The sequence below is a fragment of the Lichenostomus cassidix genome, chromosome 3, assembly GCF_008360975.1.
Source record: "Lichenostomus cassidix isolate B80296 chromosome 3, HeHo_3.0, whole genome shotgun sequence".
Classification (NCBI taxonomy): Eukaryota; Metazoa; Chordata; class Aves; order Passeriformes; family Meliphagidae; genus Lichenostomus; species Lichenostomus cassidix.
Window position 1 is genome coordinate 98,705,451 of NC_139483.1, and position 26,039 is coordinate 98,731,489.

The following is a 26,039-nucleotide window of genomic DNA, read 5'->3' on the forward strand; positions in this document are numbered from 1 at the left end:
TTGGATAATTGGGGACTTTCCTCCAACAGAGTTTATCCCCTTCTTTGTTTTTTTCCCAGCCAAAACTATTCAGCAAATTTGAAGCACATAGTTTAGACATGACTGAAACCACATTTTCCAGGGAATTAACCATTAAAATAAATAAATAAATCATCTAACTCTTAACTATTACATCTTTTAAAATCCATTATGCATATTTTTCACATAAATTAAAATAATTTTTTTTTTTCTTTTTTTTTTTTTTTGAGTAAATGTAATTAAATGTAACATTTTGACCCATCTACTCTGCCAGGGTAGTAAATTAGGGCTCATTTCTTATGTTATTCTGGAGTGCACAAGGTGTCTTATAGTACACACATCTAATGCTTATTTCTCCAGTTTACCCATATTTTCCTTTTTTTGCAGTCTCTTTCATCCTCTCAGTTCCAACAGCTGATCCCTGTGGGAGAGGGAACTCTTCTTTATTACATTTTCATGCTTTTCGAGTCAACTAATTTAAACTAATAAAAAATTAAAATACTCCTTGCACTGACCCTAGTGCTAACTTCTTGATACTTTAAGTAGATTGTTTCATTCCACTAGATACAGGCTAAAATTGTACAAGTTTCACTCGTATCAAAATGAAACAAATGAAGGGGAAAAAAGGATATAACTAGATGTAGTTATTAACAGTGTTAAAACTATTCAGCCAGAACGAGGGGGGTTGGAACTAGATTATCATCAAGGTCCTTTCTAACCTAAACCATTCTGTGAGTCCATGACTGTATGATTTTTGATCAGCTCTCTTGGACCTTGTAGCACTCCAGCATTGCATCTCATCTTTCCAGCTCTAGATCCGGCGAGCAGCCCCTGATACATTCGCTGCAGCATTTCTAAGGGCTGTTTGATGCCGTGTGTGATTTGCAGCTGGTCAGGAATGCGCAGCGGTGCTTTGCCGCTTCAGAAGCCGTGGAAGGATGGTTGTAGACATCCCTCTAGTGGCCCCGCAGGCTCGGGAAGCCGGGAGCAGCTCTGGCACCCCGGGCTCAGCAGGGGCGAGTGTGCTCCTTTGTGGAGCTGGGGAACTATCTGACATACACGGATGAGAAAGGGCGGAAGATTTCTGCCTTTTTTCGTTTCACCAAAGTTTTTTGGAAACACCGCGCCAGTTCAGGGTGTTTAGAGTGTTTATTTCGCACAAGCCATGATACTGGAAGGATGAACCCATTTCACTGGCCACTGTGAAAAACAGATGTCTGGGAGGTGAGGTGAGGAAAGGGTTAATCCTGTTTCTAAGCTTTTTCAAATGTCAGTTTATTTAACCTAGAGAGAGAACAATTTTGTCATCACAAAAAAAGGGCAAGTTATGCTTGAAGATTAATCAAATGTTTCGGATTTTCTTGTCTCTTTAATACAAAACTGATAGAATACCAAAGGAAAAAACCAAAAACCAAACCCCAAAGTGTATGTAAAATAAACATAAGGAACATTTATTTGTACATCTGTACACTCAGGCTTCTCAACTGAAATTGTCAATAAGGTGCTAATTATATTTATGTGTTTGGAACATTTAATTTGTTTTGATTTTTAATTTGTTACAGGACATGCAAGAAATATAAGAGCCTTGAGATAACATCTTTAAAGATAGTGGAGAGATCTCCAGTACTGTCTTCAGAAAGCATGCTGTCCCAGGGTACGCACTGTGATTACTTGTGTAGCACAGTAAGTCCAGGGGCTGCCCTTGTTGGTGCTGGACAAGCATCCTAGGAGGGTCCTGGGGAAGCTAACACACTCTTAGGAGTCACTGCAGAGCAGAACTGATTGGAGTTTGCAAAGGAGATCAAGACAGTCACCCCCTCTTTGTAGATGGACACAGCGCAGAGGAGTGATTTGTTCCAGAGTCAACAAGCTGCCTGATAGCAGCAGGATGTGGTGTTGAAAGGAGATACAGGTTTGTATAAAAGTAAAATTGTCCTTAAAGGACAGCCCACACTGATATTTTCTGTAAATGGAAACAGAAACTACAGGTCTCATTCTTCTGCTAATGGTAGCTCTGTATCTCACCTGTACTACCAGTATAACTATTGTGAATCTATTATTACTTTTAAACAAAGAATTACCTATACAAAAATATCAGAGGGCAACAGTTGAGTAAATTATACTTAGAGCTGAACTCAGGCCCATTTCAAAGCCACCATTTGCTGTCAATAAAGCACATGGCTGAATGACTATTTCTAGTTGAACCTTGATTTTGTTAAACTGATTGGAAGCACACACACCATCCTGATCAGGTTTTGCTTTCAAAGGTGGTAAAAAAAATTTAAAGTTGCTTTAGGGAGATTTTTTCCCCTTTAGAGCTGTATAATTTTCCTTCTGAATCATAAACTCTGTTTTGCAGACTTCCCTCCTTATGCCCCCAAAATAGCTCCATGTGTCAATTTAAGAGATGGACAATTGGCATAAAGTCAGCAGAGAGAGCATAAATGCCTGAGAAGTTTTTAGGCGACATCTATGTAAACAGTTACTTTTGTCTTGTTTTCATTTCCAGGCAACAGATCCTCAGAGACACATACACAGAATACAGACAATATCTGGACAACCTTCCAACCCCTTCTGTCCAAGCAGTTTATACTTTCTCCATGTATTAAGGAACAATATTTTACAGATTGGGAATAAAGTATATATTGATTGGAAGATTCTTGTTTTAAAGAGTCTAATCATCTTGTAATGTCACAAATGTAATTCCTTTTTGAAAAGATTCCTGAGGTTAAATCTGAAGTCAATTTTTAATACAGTCTAGAGTATTGCAGATTGGGAGAAACATATAATTAATCAATAAATACACACTAATCTACATTTGCCTTTTGTGCTGCTCAGTGGCCCAGGGTTTTCAATGTTTTTGATACTTTCCAAGCAAATCAAAACTTCTGTCTCTGCATGGAGACTGACAGTCAATGTGTCAACTTTGGCAATTTAAAAGACTGCCATTTGTATTTATCCCTTTATTCAGTTTTTCAAGATAAATCTGCAATTAAGTCTTTTTTTAATCTCAAAAGAAAGGCAATGCTAATGTTTTTGCAGTATTTAGCTTTTACTCTGCTTTATTTTAACCTCTAATCACAGGAAGAATTAATCCTCTATCTCTATATTTCCCTCATGAATATTCTCCCAGGATAGGATAATTTAGCATAATTTCAACTGCATTTGTTTTCTCTTCAGCTGAATAAATACAGAAATCATCACCTCCAATAGCTTCTTGTCAGCCAGAAGGCTCACACACATTGCTGGGTGGTTAAGGTTGAAGCTGTTTCTAAGACCAGGGAGACTTTTTTCATGAGAAATTGTTTCTCACACAAGACCAAAGTACTGCTGGCATTGATGGTGAGAACATTGCTTGGTAAAAAGGTTCTTTGACAATTTGGGGGAATAGCTTTATCAAGTAAATCACTGTTCTCAGCTCCTATGAATTCTGTGCAACCTGCTTTAGTGTATGGGATGGAGGCAGTGTGTGCATGTTGTCCTGGTTTTGTTGCTGTTTTAGGGATTGTGAAAAGATCCCAACTAACTTCTGGGAAGCTTGGTTTGATCCTTGAGTGCCTGGCTAGCAGAGTGTCTCGTGTCCCAGCACTCAAGTAGCTGCAGTATGGTCAGGAACAAATGGTCTGAAGGTTCATGATTCTCATCCCAGGAAAATGGGAATAAATTCATTCATTTTTTAGTTCATCCAATCATTCTACATACAATTTATTTTCTGGACATTCCAGAACAAGAGCAGAGGCAGAGTACAGCTTAGCAGATGAGAATGGCAGAAGACAGTCTCATCATAATTTGCAAAAGTGGATCTCACCAATAACAACATGAGAGATACTGACCATATGTCCTTTTTAAAGTGGCATTAATGCCTTCCCTTATTCCAGATGCCCACAGTAAAGTTTTACCACTTGCATATTTGGTAGAATCCCCTTTAAAACTTCATTATCCAAATAAATTCTGAAACATTTTTACTGCACTTTGGACTTTTCTTCTGACAGATAACTTTTTATTTTCACATTTGTAATTGAATTATTTTAATGTCAAAGTCATAGTTTGTGCACACAAATGTTATCCTAGCTTTAGGAGCCAGCAAGCCTCTTAAGAACTACCGTGTCTTGTAATTAAAATATATATAAAAACAGCCTTTCCCTTTCTGAGCTTGATGAAACCTTATAGCTGATTTGACACCTTCCTAATTTGCAAGAATTTTATCAATTCTTGTTTCTTTTTTTGTGATATGTGCTTACGCAGCATGTTAGAGAAGCAATAACTATGGTTGTAGCTTGCTTGGGACATTTTTATGATTATAAATGGTGGGGGGGGGAAGAATTGCTTAGAAAATGTCAGCTGCAACATCAAAATTGCTTATCTATTTGAAAAAGAATATTGTACTGTCTAAAAGCAGATATGTGCAGGATTTGCATTAGGACCTTCAAGAGACTGAGAACAAAACTGTTTGAATAGCTAAATAGCTAACTGTTTAACTGAATAGCTTCTTGCAAATTTTTATATTAATGAAGTTTTCTCTGGAAGTGTCAAGTTTTCTTTTTGAAGGATGCTTTGAAATATGTTGTGAATGAGTGTTTTAAAGTTGCCTAAAGAATCGCTGGAAAAGTGATTCAGCAAAACCAGGTTTAATATAAAAGTGACAGCTCAACAAAGCTTGTTGGCAAGGTTCACTCTACTGCTTACTACATGGTTAAAATAGATGGAGAAAAAGCAAACAAAAATCCAAAATCAATTTATCCAAACAAAAATAAACCCAAGAATGTCTACATGGAGTCTGGGAGGAGGAGCGGGAAGAGAAAAGGATAGGAAAAGACAAGGATAAAAAGGAATACAGAAGACCCTCCTGTTGAGCTGAAAGGTTCAGAGTAGACCCCCAAGCTAAACTGAGCCTGGACTTCAAGAGTTTATCCCTAAAGGCCCAACAGAACTTACACTTAACAGAATGTAACAGCACTTAATTTTAACAACACTTAAACTTAACAGTACTTAACTGATAACTAAAGCTAAACAATTTAGCAATATATTAATATAGAATTTACTACATAACAGCTTACTTACAGGACTGACTTACTACAAATTTAAATTACTTAAGAATCTAGGAGTACATTCCTAGTACATTTACTATGTCATATTCACACTCTCATGTGTTATGCACCCACTGCAGAAGGTGACGGTAACCCAGGTTCTTGCTAATAGACGCCTTGGGGTGGATTGGAGTGAAATGACACTGACTGATCAGTGTTTGTAAATATACACATACATGTAGGGTTTATTGTAGAACAATGTGGTTGCAGAGGGAAACAGGTGTGTAGCCATTTTGGTTGTTACTATCTAGAGAAATTAAAACAACATGAAAGCATTGCAATATGAAAGCACAACCACCTCACTCAAGGACATGTACAGGGAAAAGAAAGGAGAGAGAGGACAAGAGCATGAAGATCTCACCACCCTTAGGCCCTTGGTTGCTCTGCAGTCTTGGAAGAAATGGTGATTGCAGGTTGGATCCTTCGGGTGGTAGTGGAAGTCCTGAAGAAGTGGTGGGGAAAAAACCCTGGGATAATCCCCAGAACTCATTTACTGGGTTTATATTCACTCTGGTTCAGGTGGGAATGCCCAGGTACCTCCTCTGGGGCAGGGAGCTTCACACTGGATGGTGTAATGTTGCAGATCATGGACACTTTGGGAGTTCTTGACATCATCTAAGGCAACACTACTGCCCATCACACCAGCAGCTGGGTCAATTATGGCCTGTCAGCAGGGATGAACACCCTGAGGCCACACATGAGGAGGAGGGGGAGTGAGCCCTACAACCCAGTGGTTTGCGCAAGGAAGAGAGAGCACCTTAGCGTGACAGGAGGCACTATCCCATCTCCACAGGACCTATTGCACTCAAAGCCCATCATTCACCCTGAGTCTTATCAGATCAAAGGTTAACCACTGCACATCCAAGGTTAACCACTGCACATCCAAAAGCTCACCTCCTCCACCTCCAAATCAGGCTTCAACAAAGCACTCTGGCATCTCCACAAATGGGGCATGTCTTGAGTCACTACCCCTTAAGAGTTCAGTCTCAGTTTGCACACAAATAGTAAGAGTGGAGTAGGTGTATGCCTATGAAAAATTCCACTTGAGTTCAGGAAAGTACTCACTTTGAAAGCCTATACATCTTCTCAACAGGTGAAGGGTTGAGCCTTGAGGAATCAGTATATCAGCCCAGGGTCATCACTGTTCAGTGAACCTCTGAGTACAGCAAAATGGAGAGCTCACTGGCCCCGAGAGGGAGATGTTGGTCACAGCCACTGCGGGCCAGGAGAGCTCAAAGGGTCTCACTTTGGACTGCTGTTTATAGGGTCACAAGAGAGTTGGCTTTAGTCACAGTAATTTTGCACCCTGGCAACAATTCAGGTCGGTAATTTTTCTTTGGAAGTTTGATAACAAAAATATTATTCCACTTAGGTGGTTATTCTGGCATGAAAATTAAGTTTCCAAGGCTGTTCATGAAAACATGGGAGCTTATTAGACAGCACAAGTACCTGGGAGAAGAGAGTGATTCTGATAAGCTCAAGAGGAACTCAGCCAGCTGTTGTTTGTCAAGGCTGAGGCCTAATGAGTATTTTTGAGATCATACTGTGACCAGGGTGGGGGAAAATGCACCACCACGGTGGCCTAATACAAGTCAATAAAAAAGAATTGCAATGCGCTGGGCTTGGATCTTTGAATTTGCTGTTAAAGCTTCTAAGATTGTATTCCATAACCCCATCCCTTAATACAGAGACAATTGCAACCACCACCTCATTCCTGTATCACATGGTAAGAAGCTTCCATCAGCCCACATCCACATGGTGAGTGTCTAGAGAACACAGCTCCAGGTCCTCAGATCGCCCACTGTCTGCCTGCAGGGGGGCAGGGAGTGAAGGAACCACAGATGCCATACACGGACAGAACCAGTTGCCTTTTCTCTGCAAACATTAATACTTCCTTTGGAACATAAATCAGGCCTTCTGACAAATGAGTATCCCAATCCTTTGGTAAACATCCATGTGAGAAACCTCATGTAGATTTACATAACCAACAACCCACTGTAGTTTATGTAGTTTTAGCCTCAACGCACTTCTCACAAGTTACTGCTGGCAGATCAGAAGTGGACCCAAAAATAGCAATTGGACCCAAAAAAAAAATCACCCTGCAGTTACTGAAGTCCCAGCAGGGTGCCAGGGCCAGCCACAGATCAGGATCATGGAACACAAGGGTTCAGGGCTTGCAGCCAGACCCAGCATGCTGGGAGCAGCCCATGGCCATGGCCAGCAGGTGACCTTTGCCACTGACAAGCTAAAGTGACTTTTGAAATCAGTGTTTAATTATGCTTGTAAATGAGGCTCTTCAAACACACCAAAAAGATTATTCAAAATGAAGAAATTTGCTGGGTTTTAAGTGCTTTCTAACAGACAATAATTTGCAGGAATCTTCTCTCTTCTTTAAAAATCACACTATTTAAAACTGCAGTTTACATCTGAAAACTCTGAGAAGTGATTTCCCACACCAAGTAAGGACTGACCTGGCACCCTTTGTCCAGTTACTGAGTCAGCAAAAGCAGGTATTTCATAATTATATATCCTGGCTGTTGCTAGTGCTGATTAATGCATTTAGATGTTTAGCCATTCTTATTGAAGGGAAGACAAAAGGAGTATTAGAGCCTTTTAATTTATTAGAATCCTCAAATAGCCAAGGGAGCTTCTTATACATACAAATATACTGAAAATGGACAGATATGAGCTCAACAAAAATAATATTTCAGGAAAAAATCAAGCATTATTATACAAATTCAGAGTAAGGTCCTGTCACATTTACAAGGGAGCTTGTAACTTGTATGTAAGTTCAGCATCACACAGGAATTTTTCAAGTCCAGGTTGAATCTTTTCAGCTAGTTAGTGCATGGAGCTTATACTGTAAATTGTTTTCCAGCATCACCAGTGAGTAATACTGTATGTAACAACAGTGGCTTGATCTTCAGAAGTCCATTCATTCCACTAAAGGTGCACTATTAAAACAGGTATGTTAAATAAAGTAATTATAATTGTCATATTACAGCTTTTCCCATTTCACTGTGACAATTGTGTAGTTAAAAAAATAATTACACAGCTAGAAAACCTGTACAAATGAGTGAGGAAAAACAACCACTAGAGGTTTGTTCAAAATGAAAAATCCTAGTTTCATTTAAATGAACTGTTCTGCGGCTGAAGACAGACTTCCTTAACATTTGCAAGATGGTTATTTTGTAAAAATATACTTTCTTACTCTACAGATAAGGTAAATAATGGGTAAGAGGGTAAGTTTAGACTAAGTATTAGGAAGCAATTCCTCACTATGAGAGTGGTGAGGCACTGGAACAGGTTGCCAAGAGAAGCTGCAGATGCCTTATCATCTCTGAAGTGTTCAGGGCCAGGTTGGGTGAGGCTTTGAGCAACCAGGATGAGAGGAAATGGCCTCAAGCTACACCAGGGGAGGCTCAGGTTGGACAGCAGGAAGAATTTCTTCACTGAAAGAATTGTCAAACTTTGGAAAAGGCTGCCCAGAGAGGTGGTGGAGTAATCACCCCTGGAGGAGTTCAAGGAACAACTGGATCTGATGCTCAGTGCTATGGTCCAGCTGACGGTGTGGTGTTTGGTCAAAGGTTGGAGTTGATGGTCTCGGAGGTCCTTCCAACTTGAATAATTCTGTGATCTAGTAGAAGGTGTCCCTGCCCAAAGCAGAGGCATTGGAACTATGGGATCTTCAAGGTCCCTTCCAACCCAAACCATTGGTGGATTTCATGATCATGTAACAAAACCTCACCCCAACATACAGCAGTCAGGATTAGTTGTTAGTGTTGGAAAGTTTTACACATTTTATGACAAACATTATCCCAAGTTGTTGATCTGGTGTAGGGGGAAATCAATGCTTCCCTTTGGAAGAGATTTCCCACCCACCAAAACAGAACAGTGATGTCAAAAATCAAACAGAGTTTGCCATCTGAAATCAGTCACTGAAGGAAAAGGACAATCTTTCTATGCAAAAAAAATGCTTTCCTAGTTTTTACCCTCACTCCCAGCTTCACTGGAGGAGCACCTTCCTTGTTTTTACTGTGTTTTATGTATCAACTGTGGTGTCACTTTGCTTTTACTTACTATTCTAACAGCTCAGCCTGTAATTTAAATTTCACAGAGACAGAAGAATTGTGTCCTATACTGAAGTCCTATATGCTGGAGCTGGAAATTGGTAGTACATAAAAAGTCAAGATTACTTTCTGACAAAAACTTGCTCTTGGTGTTTTTTTCCCAATTTTCACCTGTCCCAGCTTATTTGTATTGTAGAACATACGGCATTTAATTTCACTGCATCTGTCTAAAATAGCTGTAGAGTTGCTGGCTAGAACATTCAGGGGTTAATTAACTTTGTTGTTCTCACCCATGAGTAGATGTAGAATTGTCAACACTGTGTGATCAGGAAAACAAGGCCTTGGACTTCCCATTTAAAACCAAACCAGCCAACTCACCCCACATCCATCCCACCCCTAGAGAAACCTCTGGAGTACACTGATACTGGGATGAAGTGAGCCCAAGCACAGCATTTGTACAGTGACAGTTCAGTTAAAAAATCCAGTGTACAAAATCCGCAGCTTTGTTTTATGTATACAAAAGATGGATGAACACAGACACAGTCCTAAAGTATTTTACATATTCTCGCTGAGCCACAAAGACATCACAATACTCGGCTAAAGCTCTGCAGTATGTAAACTCTAGAAACTGGAAGGGACCAATTTAAGTTATTGATCACAACGTTTCTTCTGATAACTGCTACAGTATTGTGGCATCACAAGATCCAGATGTGTTATCTGACAGCACCATGTAAAACAGATTTTAAATTTTCACATAATTTAAAATGTTTGTAGTTACCCACTGAATTCGAGCAAAGGCAACCCAACATGTTTCAACTATTTTGTATTTTTGTATGCTTATTTTATTTATTTGCTGTACAAAGGCAGAAATGCAAACCATTTCAATAAATCTACATCAGCTGACTACCTAGAAATGATACAAGTATGTACACAAAGCCCAACTATTTCACTTCAGTGTTGATACCATAGTTCATGTAGAGTTGGATGCAAACAGCACCTACACAGTGTAAGGCGTAACTCTCAGGATATTTACATCTTGTTCTTTATAGCAAAGGCTCCTGATACACCAGTTCTTTTTTACAATTGTTGTGGCAAGCACAGACTCTTTCCCATGGGAATTTTCTCTTCTTCCTGTGTTTTTTATAAATAAAGATAAAGTTTGGATGTTATTGAAACGGTCTCTGGAAAGACAGGTGGTTCAAGCCTGGCCAATCGGCCTAGGGAGAGGTTTTGAACTGACCCAATCCAGACAGTCTTTGAAAGTCTATATAAGTTTTAGAATTAAATAATAAAATCAGAATTTTGCCACATTTGATCGGCTTGGTTTCTGCACTCCGCTAGTGGTTCAAGAGCGACAAATCGTATTTGCCAATCCTGCTTAGTAGTGCAGCCTCAGAACTGAAAAGTGCATTTCTTCATTTTCTACATTCTCACATAGATTGTGGACCGTTCCAGAAATAGTTTTCCAAACTTCCTTTTTGGAAGTAATTAATTATCTTTGTTTTCTGACAACTAAAATAAGGTAAAAATACCATTTTCCCAAAGTTCTGTAGATCACATGCAATTAAAAAACAAAGCTCCTAAAAGGAACTCCAGAAACCGTCGTCTTTTGACTCAGGAAGATAAGCAATCCTGTGAAAGCACTCAACCAATCCACTGCTATTTTTTTTAAAACACTTTGGAACATTTCACATTATGACATTTGCGGATCCAAGCAGCTTTGGAAAAGCCCTGTAACACAGACGTTTACATTCTGTATTAGATTTCTGTGTTGCAATTAATCTGGCATCTCAAATGGCTTTTTCTCTTCCATAGGAGATCTCACTTTGAAAGGAAAGTAAAAAAGAAATATGATTATTGTCATATTTTCTACAGTACTGCCATACTGTAGAAATTACAATTCTGAATTATTTCACAAGCAAATTAAAGTAAAAAAATGCCCAGGATGAAAAAGTCAACTCTTTCCTTCAACTGAAAGCTGCACTGCTGAAAATAATTTCTCCTTTGTGTTCCGAGCTACTGCAATTCCTGCCACTTTTATTTTTAAGCCACAACATCCTGCAGCACTAGGGCTTTTCAGAGTCTATATTCCAATCTTGTTTTAGTTAGTTGTCTATATCCAATCTTGTTTTAGGACATTAAAATACTACATCCCCTCTTCTGTCTGCCCTCCCTCAGAGCAGGAATGACTAGCTGCACAGTTTCTTTTTAAACAGCATCATAACTCTCATGGCAAAAATCTCAGCTGGGCTGGACTCTGTGGTGCAGAGAACTGCATCCACAGAGTGCAGCTCTGACAGGAAACCAGCAAAGAGGGAAGGAAGGAAAAAGTCAGGGAACAAGAGTGCCTTGCCGTGTGTACATGCCTGACTCTCTGACCTCCTGCTGCTGTGAGGAAACACAACAGCAGAGACTTCCAGGCATTTCCTATACTCCCACACATCTTGGCCCACTAACTATGCTCAGAAAATTAAACTTGTTCAACAGTACAGCTTACAACTTTATCAGAATAGTATGACCATCTTAAATACTACATGTGGATAAAAATGTGAAAGGAGGACATTACCTTCATCAGGATGAACTGATGGCTCAGTTTCAGAAGTGACAGTATCCATATCTTCACAAGTTTTGGCACCTGGTTTCTCTTTTTCTACCTCACATAGATACACGTCAATGGGTCCTTTTGTGCTCTTCACACGCATTTCTATGTGATCCTGTAAAACAGCAACTTGCATATAATCCAAAGAACAAACCCTACACATCCTTTATTTTTGCATATATTTTAAAGACAATAGATTAAGAAGAGAACAAATACAGAAGTTACATAATTATTTAAAACTACGTTACTACTTCCACATAAATTATGACTATTACATACATTTGTAGGACAATTCTTATGCAGAATTAAGCTAACGAGTTTTCATCTTTGATGAATGTGCATGTAGGCATTTGTTTAGTATTTCTACTGATATATGACAAAGACTTACTATATGCTTTGGAAAAGTAACAAAACTTAAAAATGTGACAAATCAGCGCCATGGTTCAAAAAAGAAATTGGAGCATGCAGCTTTAATAACATGGTAAAGCAACTAATCCCTATTGCTTCCACTGCCTTCCTTCAGCAGACATCACACTGTAAAATGTAGAGCAAATAAATCTAAATACACAATGAGGAGAAGATTCTGCTCTCTCCAATATACCACTTTTTGAATTCTGCCTTTTTATTGCTTCAGGAGGTCTTTGGAATTTTATCTTTTTCATCTCCACTGGATGAGAGAGCTCCTTTGACCAGGGAAACTAATGGAGCTCTTATGCAGTGGATCCAAGTCTTCTGGTTCTACTCATCCATCTCCTTTTCCTAAGATATTGCCACCTTTCTGTGCATGCAGCAAGGCAACTTCAGTGACTACACAATTAAGATTATCAAAAATGCTCATGCAAAAAAGAAAGTAATATTAAAGTTCCATTTGTTATCTTAAGCTGACTTCTAGGATTTCCCCTCTCAAGAGCACTACAGTGGGCTCCCAGCAGACAGGCTCTAGTACATGGGTGCAGGGGGCAAAGGTCTGACTCATCTGTGAGACCAGAATGGAGCCTGTGTATTGCACTGTGGGGTGAGGATAGGGCACACCCCCCACCTCCATGAGAAATCCCTCTAGGTATGATCTACCAGAGTGACGGAATGTCTTGCTTTTCCAACCATGCTGTACAATGCATACTTTATTACAGCTGTTCCATTCTAACAAAACCAGGTATCTAAAGCTCAGATACATGTAACAATTTAGATAAAAAGGAAAATACTGCAAATAAGTTTCTAGGACTATTATCCCTACAGCATTGTTTAGTGGAACACAAGAATAATGAACTACCAATATCTGCATGACAAAAAACCTGGAAGTCAATTACTGACTGCTGCTGCAAAAAGTTAAAGTTGAGAACTTTTGTTTGCTTAGGAGAAATGTATAAAGCTTACGTCTTTAGGAACTGGTATCTCCAATTTGGTTTCCTCTGGAGCCTTGATTGCGATCACAATCTGTTCCTGAAATGCCTGAATGCTTCGGATATCTTGGTATGTCACATAAGCTAGTGTATACATTGGTCAAGGATTCTGTAAAGTAATTTGCTAATGGGCAGAAGCAAAGAGTGTGATGTCAAGATATGCAGAGGCAAAATACCAACTTAAGAAAATTGGTCAACAATTCAGCTGAGATTAATACTAGCTTTGTAAAATGAAGTATCGGCTACCAAATGGAAAAATGCTTTCCTGTATTTCTAGGAAGGAAAAAAAAGCTTTAAAAAATATATTCAATGTTAAAAATCAACATGAACAGTTTTCACAGATGCTGTCATAAGTCTAAAAAGCAGAGGGGATACTGTCCTTCAGAAACTACTTTCCATTTTGTAATAGCATGAAAATAATTTCCTGGGATACCATGAAACTATTCTCTAAACCAGTAAGGTGTAAAGAAAATAGGCACATTTCATTTGAGCACACACCTTAACATTCTCCCAAACAAGGGAGCTAAATAATATTTTATTGTAACCCAAAGCCAAAATGCAATTTTTAAGCCATATATTAAGTAAGTCCCTTTTCTATTGTCAAAACCCATCTGAAAGTCAAAACTGCACTGGAAACTCTTGAAGAGACAGAACAGTGTTAGGACACAACCAACACACCATTTTATGCTCCTGGCAACAGGCCACTGGGACTCCATTTTGAGCCTAAGCAGCTTGATCTCACTGGTAGATCAAGACCTGCCCTGGAGACAACTCTTTAATGGAGAGAACAAGGTGATGGTCAGGGTACTAAAAGTACTGCCCCACTTTATTCTTCCACAGTGGAAAAGTCACACAAGCAGCACTCCCCTGAGAACAGGCTAGACTGTCCATGATACTGCAAAGCTAGGCACACGACTGGCATTCTCAAATACAAAATAATCAAAAAGTTTGCCATGATAGAACTCATTATCAAGCATTACTGCATAGCTGTGGTACCAGCCTACACTTGTTACTAGATATGTATGTGCAACCAAAACCACATGTTTAAGTAACGCAAGAGTTGAAAGGATATTTTGCATTTTCTTTGTCATCTGTTAGTTCAAATATCTGATGAGCACAGTTCTTGATTAATTCATCCAGGGCTTCCTCCATGGCTGATAAGTCAGAAAGTTCATCTTTAAGTTTTTGCTGCTCTTTTCCAACAACTTGGTCAAGATTATTACCTCTAGAAGAATATGAAAGTTGTCTAGTATGTTTGTATAAATAAAAGCCTGTTTATTAAACATCAAGTATACTAACAGAAAACAGTAAGGAACTCTGGCATCCTCTACTCTCCTGAAACATGCCTCCATGTACTTTTGCACTTGATATTTGTTAACATATTAGGTAATTCACACAGCCTAAAGATACAGAAGAACTTAAAATATTATCTATGAGAAGTAATTTATTATGCTTAAGAATACTCTCAAATTTATAAACATTACTCAAGATTATTGTAATTTACTGTTTCAGAAACTGTAAGTTTCAAAGCCAACTCACATCCACTGGATAAGATTCTTAGATCTTTTTTGAATCAAGTGGATTCCATCCAACACATTGGTGATGTCATACACTCTTCTTTTTCGCACTCCAAGTGTTTTTGCTACTTCATTTAAATCAAGGACACCATCTGGAGCTTTTTTGAGAAGAGCCATAAATCTTCGTGTCAAAAGTACCAAAGATGCATCAAACCGAGGCCTTCTGGCTTCCATAATACCTGTAAAGTTTTGACAGAATATTTAGAGTAAGCTACTATATAAGCATAAAGTGTTCCTTAAAAAAAAGTTATAGTGATGAAGTAACAATGAAGATAATATTCTGGAACACTGCAGTTTTTAATGCTGACATTGCAATGGCATCATATAAAGCCTATTAACTATACACACCTTCATTTGCTTGCTGTGATTTTATCTAAACAGCAAGTATGCATCTCTGTGCTTTCAACATTCATGTCTTCACACTGCTAGTATGGATATTAATAGCTGAGTAACTGTATGTTCTATAGGACTTTAGATCAGATCACTGAACAAATACCAATGAAACCTTTGATTAACTACAGATAGAGTTGGGGCGCTGCCAGAGAAATGCAGCTCTGTCTCTGCTCCATGACACTGTTAAAATACCTTTTCACACCCTTTTGGTCCAGTTTAACCAGTAGACCTCTCGTAACAATCAGGCATGGTTCAGCAGTCAGCTTGGCTTCAGGAGCATTTCAGCCTGGACATGATCAATTTGCTCCAGAGATGAAGAACTTAGTATGTAGACGAACTCTGTTTACACTGTTTGGTGTCCAGGCAAAAGAACTGGTCATTCAATTTTTTGATTTACTAATGCAACAAAGATCTACAGATACCCTGACACCTTGGTTTAAGAAAGAACCCTGCGCTATGTGTATCCATTACCAACATATTTGCAGAAACAGAAGTCCCTGATTAATAACTTGAGAATGTTATTTATGTATGCCAAAAGCACAAAAAGGCATCTATTTTTTAAGGCACAAAAAAGTCATGGTATGCACACACTCATTTGATTCCAGTCAACAAAAAATTGTCAAATTCTGCTGTTACTTGTCTTTTCTCCCATAAAGCAAACCAGGTATTTCATCTGACCAACTCAGTGTCCCTGAGCAATATTCCACTCTAATGCTCCAGAAAAGGTGTGTGTGTATGTGCGTAAACAAATTCCTTAGAAAACACTCTACTTCAAACATCAGTATTTTTCTAATGATGAATGACACACGTACTTTCACTCATAATGTATCACACCCATTCCATGGCTGCAAGTTCATGCACTCTTTTAACACGAAGTAACAGGTCCTACAACTCAGTTTTGGACTGTGTTACTGTGAAATGTGTGAAACAATTCAACTGGTGAGAAAATAAACAAAAAAACCCCCAAACACCCAAAAATTCACTCAATCTTATTTTCACATTTATTAACACCAGTTGAAAGCCAACATTTGCCAGTATGTTATTCCAGTTTTCTCTAACTCACTCTTCCTCTGCATTATTTTCTTTATAGCAGTCGGAAGGTGTATTTGCAGCAGATCTGAAGTGAAAAAAACTATGAAGAATGTATCGTTTCGCATCTGTTATTTCATTCAGTGTTCAGCATTTCTTCTGCTCTGCTGATATTAGATACATTAATTTTTTATTTGTCTACAGCATGTACTCACATTGTAGAAAGGCATGAAATACTGCGAGATTAAATTTCACACATGAAACACACATGAAAGACGGCAACTTACTTTTCACACGCTGTACATCATTGCGCACATTCAGGTTGACCATTGGTGCCTGAGGAAATAAAAAAGGAAAAAACAACTGTCATAAAATGCTATCTACAGGGGCAGCATTTTCAGAAGCAATCCTGAAATCTATTTTAGATGTTATAGCCATTGCAGTTTTGACAATTCAACAAGTATTACTGTGAAGTGTCACTAGATAGAAGGAATACATGCTCTTGAATTCCTGGCAGAATTTTCAGCCATTAATCTCAGCACATCTCACTCTGTTCTCGAAAGTAGGAAAAACCATTGAACTCGCTGATGCTCAGGCAAGTTGCAGTTTCTCTTGCTTCTTTTGTTTCAATTCATGGCTGTTGCCTTTCAGCCTCCCATCATGTGCAACTGTGAAGTGTCTGGCCAGCTTTTAAAGTTCATAACTTCCTTGCAAGTATGGCATAAAGCTGTGTCAGAGGAAGTTTGGGTTAGACATTTAGAAAAGGTTCTTCCCCCAGAGGTGGTTGGGCACAGGAACAGGTTCCCCAAGGAAGTGGACACAGCACCAAGACTGCCAGAGTTCAAGAAGCTCTTGGACAATGCTCTCAGGAACACGGTGTGACTCTTGGGATTGTCCTGTGCTGGGAAAGCAGTTGGACTTGACGATCCTGATGGGTCCCTTCCAAACCACAATATTCCATGATTCTATAGAAGGGCTGCTATGGCTTAACAAGCTCCCTCATGAGTTTACTAACAGCCTTCCTGTACTAGTGGACCTAAATCAGGCACAGCATTCCAAGGGCAACCTAATCCATGCCAAGTAAGGAAGAAGACTCACTTCCCTCAATTTACTGTTTATTCTCCTAACTCATACGCCTCCATGTCAGGGCACAGTGCATGTTTAGCCCACTGTCCATCACCCCAGGGTGGTCCCCCAGCCTGTACCACTGCAGGTGCCTTGACACTTATTTTCCACTGCCTGGGCTGAAGTTTATGAGGTGTTAGACGACCCCCCCTTCCTCCAACCCATAAACATCACAAGGGGGCATCTCACATCCTCCACCTATCAACAGGACAAGGTCTAGGACAGACCCCTGAGGAATATAATTTGTAATCTATCTCTGAGTGACGTATGAACTACTAACCATTCCTCTTTGATCCTGATGGTCCAGTCAAGGATTTTTTACTCCTGCGGTAGTTTACCATCTCTAATATCCCAACCTCAAGATCAGACTTTCAATAAGTCCTGCTAAAGCTAATGTAGTTAACATCCAAGGCTGTGATCTACAAATCTGACCATTTCACCACCACAGGTAATCAGTTTGCAGGTATAGTTATGCTGATTATTAAATCACCTCTCCTTTGTGTGCCTAGAAATAGCTTCCAAGCTTCCTTAACATTGTGACCCTTGACACTCCTTGCTAGTTTCAACACTACAGATTGGCTTTCCAAGCATCATGTCTGCATGTCCAGACATTTTATCCTTATTCTTTAGTCTGTTCTTCCATATGTTCTTTTTGCCATCATTTGCCATGATGAAATGTGTTTCTCCTTACTGATCTCCACCTCTTCAGCTCCTCCAGCTTTCAAAGTTGTCTTCCCAAAAACCTCAACTACTTCTTGCCAGAATAAACTGGAGCCTTGAAGACTGAATATGCTGGAGTCCAAGTTCTGCACTGTGCTACTAGCCTTCCTTACTATACTCAGGGTTTAGAATATTCCACTGTTAAGGAAACTTCCCAGTCTGACCATTCATGACATGCTCTGGCAGTCACACTCCAATGACAGAGGCTTTCACTGCTGGGACCAAAGCTCCTTCACAGACAGTGGCCCCAGTGACCCAATGGGAGGCTCACTTGAATCCTTACACACCATACTCAATCAGGTCATATTTTCTTACTGGTTCGACCCCAGGTTTCCCATGGCAGAGTCTCAGATGTCTCTCCATAAAGCAATTTATTCATGGTGCAGCAACACAGAAACAACGCAAGCTGGTACCTCCAAAAACGGACCCACAATAAAGCAACCTCTGGATTTTTACACCCTCACAGCCTGCCCAGGTAAATTTTGGTCTTCCCTGAGCCCTCTGCTCCTGCTGTGTCTCACCATGTGTCTCTGTCTTCATCCACCTTGCCAGTGCCACCATCCCTGTGCCCTTTTGTTATCTAAACGCTTGGCAGCTCATGGCTTCTGCTGTGTCCCTCAGTATCCACTTACGTGGTCAGTGGATACTGACCACCGGTCTTCATGTCCTTTGTCATTCCAAGGGTAGGGTACTTCACGGCCTCTTCTCTTGGGCTCCCACCCATCTGCTGCTTGCAAACTGAGCTACTTGCACCCGATTACCAATAATTATTCCTCAACATCCACTATTCCATGGCAGTCACAGCCATAGCTGTTAATGATTACCACATCTTTGACTTCCCTGTTCATAAGAAGCTGATTCAGGAAAGTACCACCCATGGCAAACTCGTCTAAACACCACATAAAGGAGCTATGCCAAACACGTTTTGCTTGTTACAATCATCACTTCAATTACCCACCTAAAAACGTATGTGAACTCTTCATTGCTTTAAGAAACAAAGTAATATTTAGCCCAACTGTTAAGCTTAGTTAAAAAGAACCAGTAATACATTTTAAGAAGGTTCACAAGATTAACAGTATGCACCATCAGAATTAACTTAAAAAAAAACCAACAAATTTTAACAAAAAAGAGGCTTTTTTGTTAGCCACTTCATAGCATTGCTAAAAGTAGTGGCGGCAGTTGCATAAAAGATGATTACCTAAACACCACTGGTGCTTAGAGGAGAAAACACAGTTGTAGCCCATTTTTCTCATACTTAGCTACAATATATGTAGCTCGATCAAGAGGCCATACGTAACAAAGGCAAGAAAAGCCATCCCTTTGCATTGCAGCACCTTTCCCGGGAAGCCCGCTCCAACGCGCCGAGGGAGGGAAGCAGCCCGAGGCTCCCCTCGAGCACCACGCTGCCAGGCCCGCCGCTCCTTTCCCGCCCAGCGATGGAGGACGGTCTTTCGTCCGCCTCCTCACAAGCTCGGCGGCAGGAGCGGAGGCGCACGCCGTCCCGCCCCCTCCCCGTGCCCACGCAGCGCCTCCCCGTGCCGCCCGCCATGTACCTCACTCACACGCAGCGCGTCCGGCTGCAGCGACCGCAGGCGCTCCCCCTTGTCGGGGCTGGCCATGTCCGCCCGGCCCCTCCTCCTTGCGCCGGCCGGCCCGGAGGCGAGGCGCCGGAGGCGGGAGTGCCCACGGACGCTCTCACGCCGAGGCTCCGAGCCCTCGGCGGCCGCGGGGCGCCGCCGGTTCGATCCCGCTGCCGCCCTCGCCGCGGCCCGTCATGGCCGCCGCTGCCGCGCGCGCCTGGCACTGCCGCTGCGCTGGACCCGCCGGGGCTCGCGCACGCGCCCTCCTCTCTGCCGCCGGGGCGCGCGCGGCGCCGCCGCCTTCGCCATCAGTTTCCCATCGGCCCCCGCGGCGCGCTCCCGCCTTCCCGCCCTCCCGGCTTTTCCCGCCCCCCTCCGCCCCGGGCATCCCCCGGCTCAGCCAGCCCCGGCTGGAATGCTCCAAGCCCATTCGTTACCTCCCCTCTCCTCAGCCTGCCAGATTGGCGGAGGAAAGCGTCTGCTCGCCCCCGTCCTCGCCTTTGCCGGCAGCAGGAGCGCAATGAGAGCTCCAGCGACCAGCGGGGATTAAGGGAAGGAATCACAAATATGCTGAGTTGGAAGGGATCGTCAAATCCAACTTCTGGTTCTGCACGGGACGCCTCACGAATCACACCATGTGCCCGAGAGCGCTGTCCGAACGCTTTTTGAGCCGTCAGGCTTGGTGCTTTAGCCACTTCCCTGGGGAGCCTGTTCAGTGCCCAGCCACCCTCCGGGGGAAGAGCCTTTCCTGATACCCAACCTAACCCTCCTCTGACACAACTTCAGTCTATTCCTATGTGTCCTGTCCCTGGTCACCACAGAGATCAGTGTCTGCCCCTCTTCCCTCACGAATAAGTTGTAAGTGTGATGAGGTCTCCCCTCAGTGTTCGCCAGGCTGAGCAGAGGGAGTGATCTCAGCCGCTCCCCACACGGCCTCAAGGAGAGAGTCCTCTCTGCTTACTGCAAGGAGGGAGATTTCTCTTTCCTCCAGGTCACAGCATGAGCAAGGAGAGGCATCCTGTCCGAGCATTGCCATGCAATAGGTGTGAGAACAATTAGTACTGATTTCCTGCCAAATTACCTGCTTTTGTCATTACTCGCTAGTACGAGACAGCCAAAGCTGCGTGTGTTGCTCTCTGGGGAGACCTGGATAGAATGCCCATGTCAAGAATAACTTAATTACAAGAGGTTTGTGAATGAAGGGCAAGGTGTATTCCTAGGGCCAGACAGGAGCCAGCAAATGTGGCGTATCCAAACTAAGCCTGTCCATTTACTTCCCAGCAACAACATCCTTTCCCAAATCCTTGCTCCATGGCTCCTGCCCTTTCCTCCACACTGCTGGTAAACTTTTACAAGCACTGACTGACGTCTTGCCCATTTGCCAACCTCAGCAGTAGTCTCCAAATTTCCAGTTGCATAGATAACTTATGTTTGTCAGACAATAAACAGCTATTTAAAACGCAGCTCCTTGTTAGATAGCCCATCTGTTGCTTGATTGCTCTTTATGACAGTTAACTCTTCTGCAACAGATAAGTCTGTCATGTAGTTCTTTTGCTTAAAGAATGATGAACTATTTTGCTTCTCCCATTCACACTTCAGGTGACATTTCCCATCACTTCCCTGATTTCATCCAACGTGTAAAACTGCCAGTCTGGTATGAGGAGCTCAAAGCCATGAAAAACTTTGTTCTTATTCTAATATAACAGACCAAACATGTCAACTAACACTCTATTACCTTGAACAAATACTGAATTAATTTTCATTTACTATGTGTTGTATAGCCCTTCCAGTTAGACATTCCCTTAGAGTAGCTTAGGGTATCACCAATGGTACATCAGATGCCTTGATTGAGGATGGAGGTTTCTTCATAGCAACCAATTTTCAGACAAGTACTTGCATGGTAATAATTATCCTTGTAGAGAAGTGTAGAACTAAGGTGAGTTGTTCTTGTGCTGTAATGAATTAACAAGAATAAAAGAGGGAAACATGTTATGGCTCATCAAAGGCAAGATACCTGTGTTTAAGGAGATTAGGAGTTGTGCATTAAAAGATGTCATGCAAATGCTGGTTGTCAGTATTGTAAGGAGAGGTTAGACTACTGCAGGTGGAGCTGTCATGGAAGGGACACACGATTACACAGAAGTGTAAAGATGCTCATTTTTGTATGGGCAGCATAACCTGGTTGCTAACTTGACTGTGGTGATGTACATAGTTCCATAAGGAATGAATACTTCTCCCTCTTTTTTATATTCTGGAAGTTGTATTTTATCATTGCAATTACATATTGTATAATCCCACTGTGATAAAGTAGGTTTTTTCCATCTGGAACAGCAAAACGGTTGGGAGTAGATGTCTAATGTTGCAGCAGACTTTACCCTAGAGCTTCTCTACCCAGCCCGGTTCAGCGCCTCAGTGCTCCAAACCCTCTGTCCCAGGGCTGGACACTGCGCTCTCACCGGCCGGGGAGCCATAAGGCTAGCTCTGGTTCGTCTGCTTCCACAACCGGCGGTGATAAAGGAGGCGAGGAGGGTCTATGCATTGTGTCCATGGAAGATGTTTATTCGCATGGTGCAGCAGAGGCCAACGACCTCCCCGAGGCAGAGATGCCTCGAGGGCGAAGGCCTCACATGCTCAGCACATGTGGAGCATAAACACACGTGGAGCATAGACAGCAAGATGGCGGAGGGTAAGGGGTTTTATAGGGAAACAGAGAGGGGCAGGGACAGCACACAGCCCCAGTGACCTCTGGGCACAGGGGAGGTACAGGGGCGGAGTTAGGAGTACAGGAACCAATAGGGCAAACCCGAGGGAGTGGCCAGGGCCACGTGGGGTTAGGGTACAGGAACCAATAGGGAAAACTGGGGACGTGGCTAGGACTATGTGGAGTAGGGAAGGCAGGACAATAGGTGACAAGGACAGTCGTTAAGAAAGGGGTGTGGGGAACTTGCAGCTATTATCACAATAGTCTAAGGCCAGTTTATTTTGAGGTGATGTAAGGAACGTGCCATGCAGTATGAAAGTCATTGAATAGGAATTGGTCAGATATTAGTAGGAGGCTAACAACTCATGATTTGAGGATTAGGATACGTGAATTCCTGTATGTGAAAAACCCATGTGGAAAACATTGCATCAACATTTAACTATGCTGTTGTTCTAGCCAGTCATAAGATCAAATCCTGTTGTTCCCATGCTTCTCTGTCCTTGCTTGCTGACATATCTAATGGAGCAAAGAAGAGCCCCGCACGGATTCAGATTCAGGAAGAGTTTTCCATATTTATATGAAAATTAAAAAGCCTTTTTATTCTTTTAAATGAAAATCAGATTTTGAAGTAACTCACTTGACTATCAAGGGTTTTTGCTCTGGCCTTCTCCTGATAACGAGTTTGATTCTAATGTGTTATTTACATTTTATAAAGCTGATAATAAAATGCCACACATTCTTTATTACTCCTATGGATGAAAATGTAAATTATATCCCGTTTACTGTCATTTTAATGCATAATAAAGTGACTGTGCATTTTTTTAATACCTCCAGACATTATTTGTACAAAACATGATTCTTAACATAAAAGATTTGCTTATTTATCTGGAATAGGTTTTTCATTACATTGATTCTCAACGTGCCACCAGGGGGCAATAATTCATTTCCTAAATCTGATTTTTTACCATCAAAACTTGCTAGAATAGTGGATTCACTAACATTTTTGAATGAGTGTATGTGAAAGTCAAAACATAATTTTCTTAAAAATGCTTCTTGAATTACTTGTGTGATGTAATATTTTACCCTGCATTACTTAGGCATGTAGGTTTTACTTTTACTTTGAGCAGCTGAAATTAGACTGCTTTGTAAAAGTTTTTACCGGTGAACCTCATGCAGCACTGAAATGGTGAAAGGTTTGCATTTCATGCAGTATGGGATTTTTTTGGTGATTTTTATATTGCCATTGTAATATTCAAAATTTTGTTTCAATCACATTATTTTCCCATTCTTTTACTTTTTGTTACACCAATATCCTATTAATATTTATTAGCCTATATACGTGATCCTGAAATTGGAAATACATTCCATAACAGGTTCCTTTATATCTTTATATGATATGGTTTGTTTTTTTTTTCTTTATGTACATAGTGGTTACAACATTCTGCTGTTAAAACCAAGGCTGCCTTCTGTAAAACTCTACACTTCTGTATCAAACGCAATCTTTCCTTTCATGCTAATAATCTTGGAACTGGATCTTACATTAGGTGCACATGTATTACTGAAGAGGAAATATCTTGCTGCAAAAGTGCGAAAGTACAGAATTAGACAGCAATAGCTGTAAATATCTATTTGAACTACACGGGATTATAGAGTTATCCATTTTTTGTATATTAGTATGTCAGTCTCTATAAGCTTCCAAGCCTCCCTCACCACTGCATAAAGATTAGGCATAAAGGTATAAATTTTTATGCTGTAGAATGTAATGACTTAAATCTGTTTACAGCAATAGTAGAATCTTTCTTGATGTGCTCATCTTAATCTGCCTGAAAAAAAATTCTTCCTGTATACATGGCAAATAGTCATCCTTTAATCTAAGAAGGCAGATCTCTTATTTCTTCACTTTGTTGTCTGAGTATGAGGAAGATTGAGTTAGTTAATCAGATCACAGCAGCACAGTGCTAAACAGGATTCTTTTTTGTCATGTCTTGAATGACACCTAAAAGTCATGGAAATGGTATCACATTGGAGATGTAGGGTTTAGCTCATGATATAAACTGAAGCTCCTGCTTCTTCTACCTGTAATTCTGAAAGGAAACTATATAGATGGAAAAAGAACCCTTAAGGTGACATTAGGGTTGTGTAAATAGCAAGTGCTTGCTGTATATGAACATTGGTGTCATATTGAAAAGGTTCAGTGAATATTGTGTTCTTAGGAAGGTTTGGAAATTTGGCAGCAAGCCATCTTCCATCATCAGACAGAGCCTGAGGGTTTCTAGGCAAAGGTCTTCACAGAGCCTGCTGGAAGTTTTCATCCATGCTAAGGAGTTTATCAACAGAAGAAGATTCCTGTTGCAAAAGGGCATTATATTTTTTGTTTGTATCTTTTCTGTGGCAGAGGAGGTGCAAAATTCTCTGATGATTTGTCAGCTTTAAATGTATGGAAAAATTGAAGTATGTCCTCATCAGATGGTTATCTTTGTATCTTGAGTTTCCTAGTATCTTTGAAGTAGATTTTTTTGTTGGTTTTGGTGTATTTTTAATTCAAAATGGAAGTAAAATTAATTTTATTATTTTATCTTATAACATGAGAAAGCGTTCTATAGCACCAACTGGAAACTGGAGTAGCTTGCTGTTATGTGTGCACTGAGATTTATGATTTAGCACATTCACTGATGATGATATTGTCTCTAGATGCATAAAAGTCATTCAAGCCTATTAGGGAAATGGGTTGACCACTGCCATCTTTTCCTCCAGTTTCTCACTCTCTAATAGCAGTGAGAACTTGAAATGGGTAAGAAATGTTGGGGCATCTATTTGTGCTGAGGCAAGGTGGAGAAGAAAGAGATTCTGGGAAAGTGGGTTACCTGCCACTGGGAGGCAAACTGTAGGCAGATGCTGGAAAAACAGAAACCACTGGAAAAACTCAGGTACTTGTTTCCATTTTTGAGGCATCTGTGTTCCTCCATGCTGTGCTAGTCCAGCCCCAGTGCTTCCATGTTTTACCATCAGGGGGTAACACCCCTTGTGAACAAGATTAGATCATCTTTGCAGCAAGATTAGATCACCTGGAGCCCCAGAGGATTAAAGCTAAGCAGACTTTTCAGCCTCTCTTCGTATTTTTCCCTTCCTCTCACTTTGCCACCACAACCAAAATGGAAGGTAGCTATTACCACTGAAAGAATGAAATAATTTGCCATTGAGGAATGGCAAAATGCAATTTTGCCTACAATACCGAGGAACTTTAGAATCAGAGAATCATTTGGGTTGGAAAAGGCCTCTAATATAATCAAGTCCAACCATTAACCCAGCACTGCCAAGTCCACCACTAAGCCATGTCCCTACGTGTCACGTTGGCACATGTTCCCAGTACCTCCAGGAATGATGACTTAACCACTTCCCTGGGCAGCCTGTTCCAATGCTTGACAACCCTTTTGGTGAAGAAATTTTCCCTAATACCCAATCTAAACCTCCTCTGGTGCCACTTGAGGCCGTTTCCTCTCATTCTATCTCCTATTATTTGGGAAAAGAGACCAACACTGCCCTCTTTACAACCTCCTTACAGGTAGTTTTAGAGAGTGATAATGTCTCCCTGAGCCTTCTTTTCTTCACCTTGAGTTGGTTCTGATCAGAAGGCAAATTCTAATAAATAATAATAAATTAGTTGTAAATGACCATTTATATAATTATCAACCCTAGGAAAGCAAAAATGACCAGTTTTTACATTCTACAGTAAATCACAC

At 40.9% G+C, this 26,039-nt stretch overlaps 1 protein-coding gene across 2 annotated transcripts; it reads right to left on the reverse strand.

Moving 5' to 3' along the window:
• Positions 1–7,708: 7,708 nt before the first annotated feature.
• Positions 7,709–19,863, reverse strand: E2F6 (E2F transcription factor 6). Of its 2 annotated transcripts, none has more exons than XM_085056866.1 (7): positions 19,581–19,863; positions 16,461–16,509; positions 14,714–14,930; positions 14,246–14,399; positions 13,149–13,262; positions 11,742–11,889; positions 7,709–10,999 (listed from the first exon to the last, which is right to left on the reverse strand). In XM_085056866.1, exons 1-7 carry the CDS (start codon positions 19,635–19,637, stop codon positions 10,953–10,955), a joined length of 786 nt encoding a protein of 261 aa, XP_084912992.1. In that variant the 5' UTR covers positions 19,638–19,863; the 3' UTR covers positions 7,709–10,952. The 2 variants fall into 2 exon arrangements, with proteins under 2 accessions (XP_084912992.1, XP_084912991.1); XM_085056865.1 differs by having other exon boundaries at positions 19,572–19,863.
• Between the last annotated feature and the right edge of the window lie 6,176 nt (positions 19,864–26,039).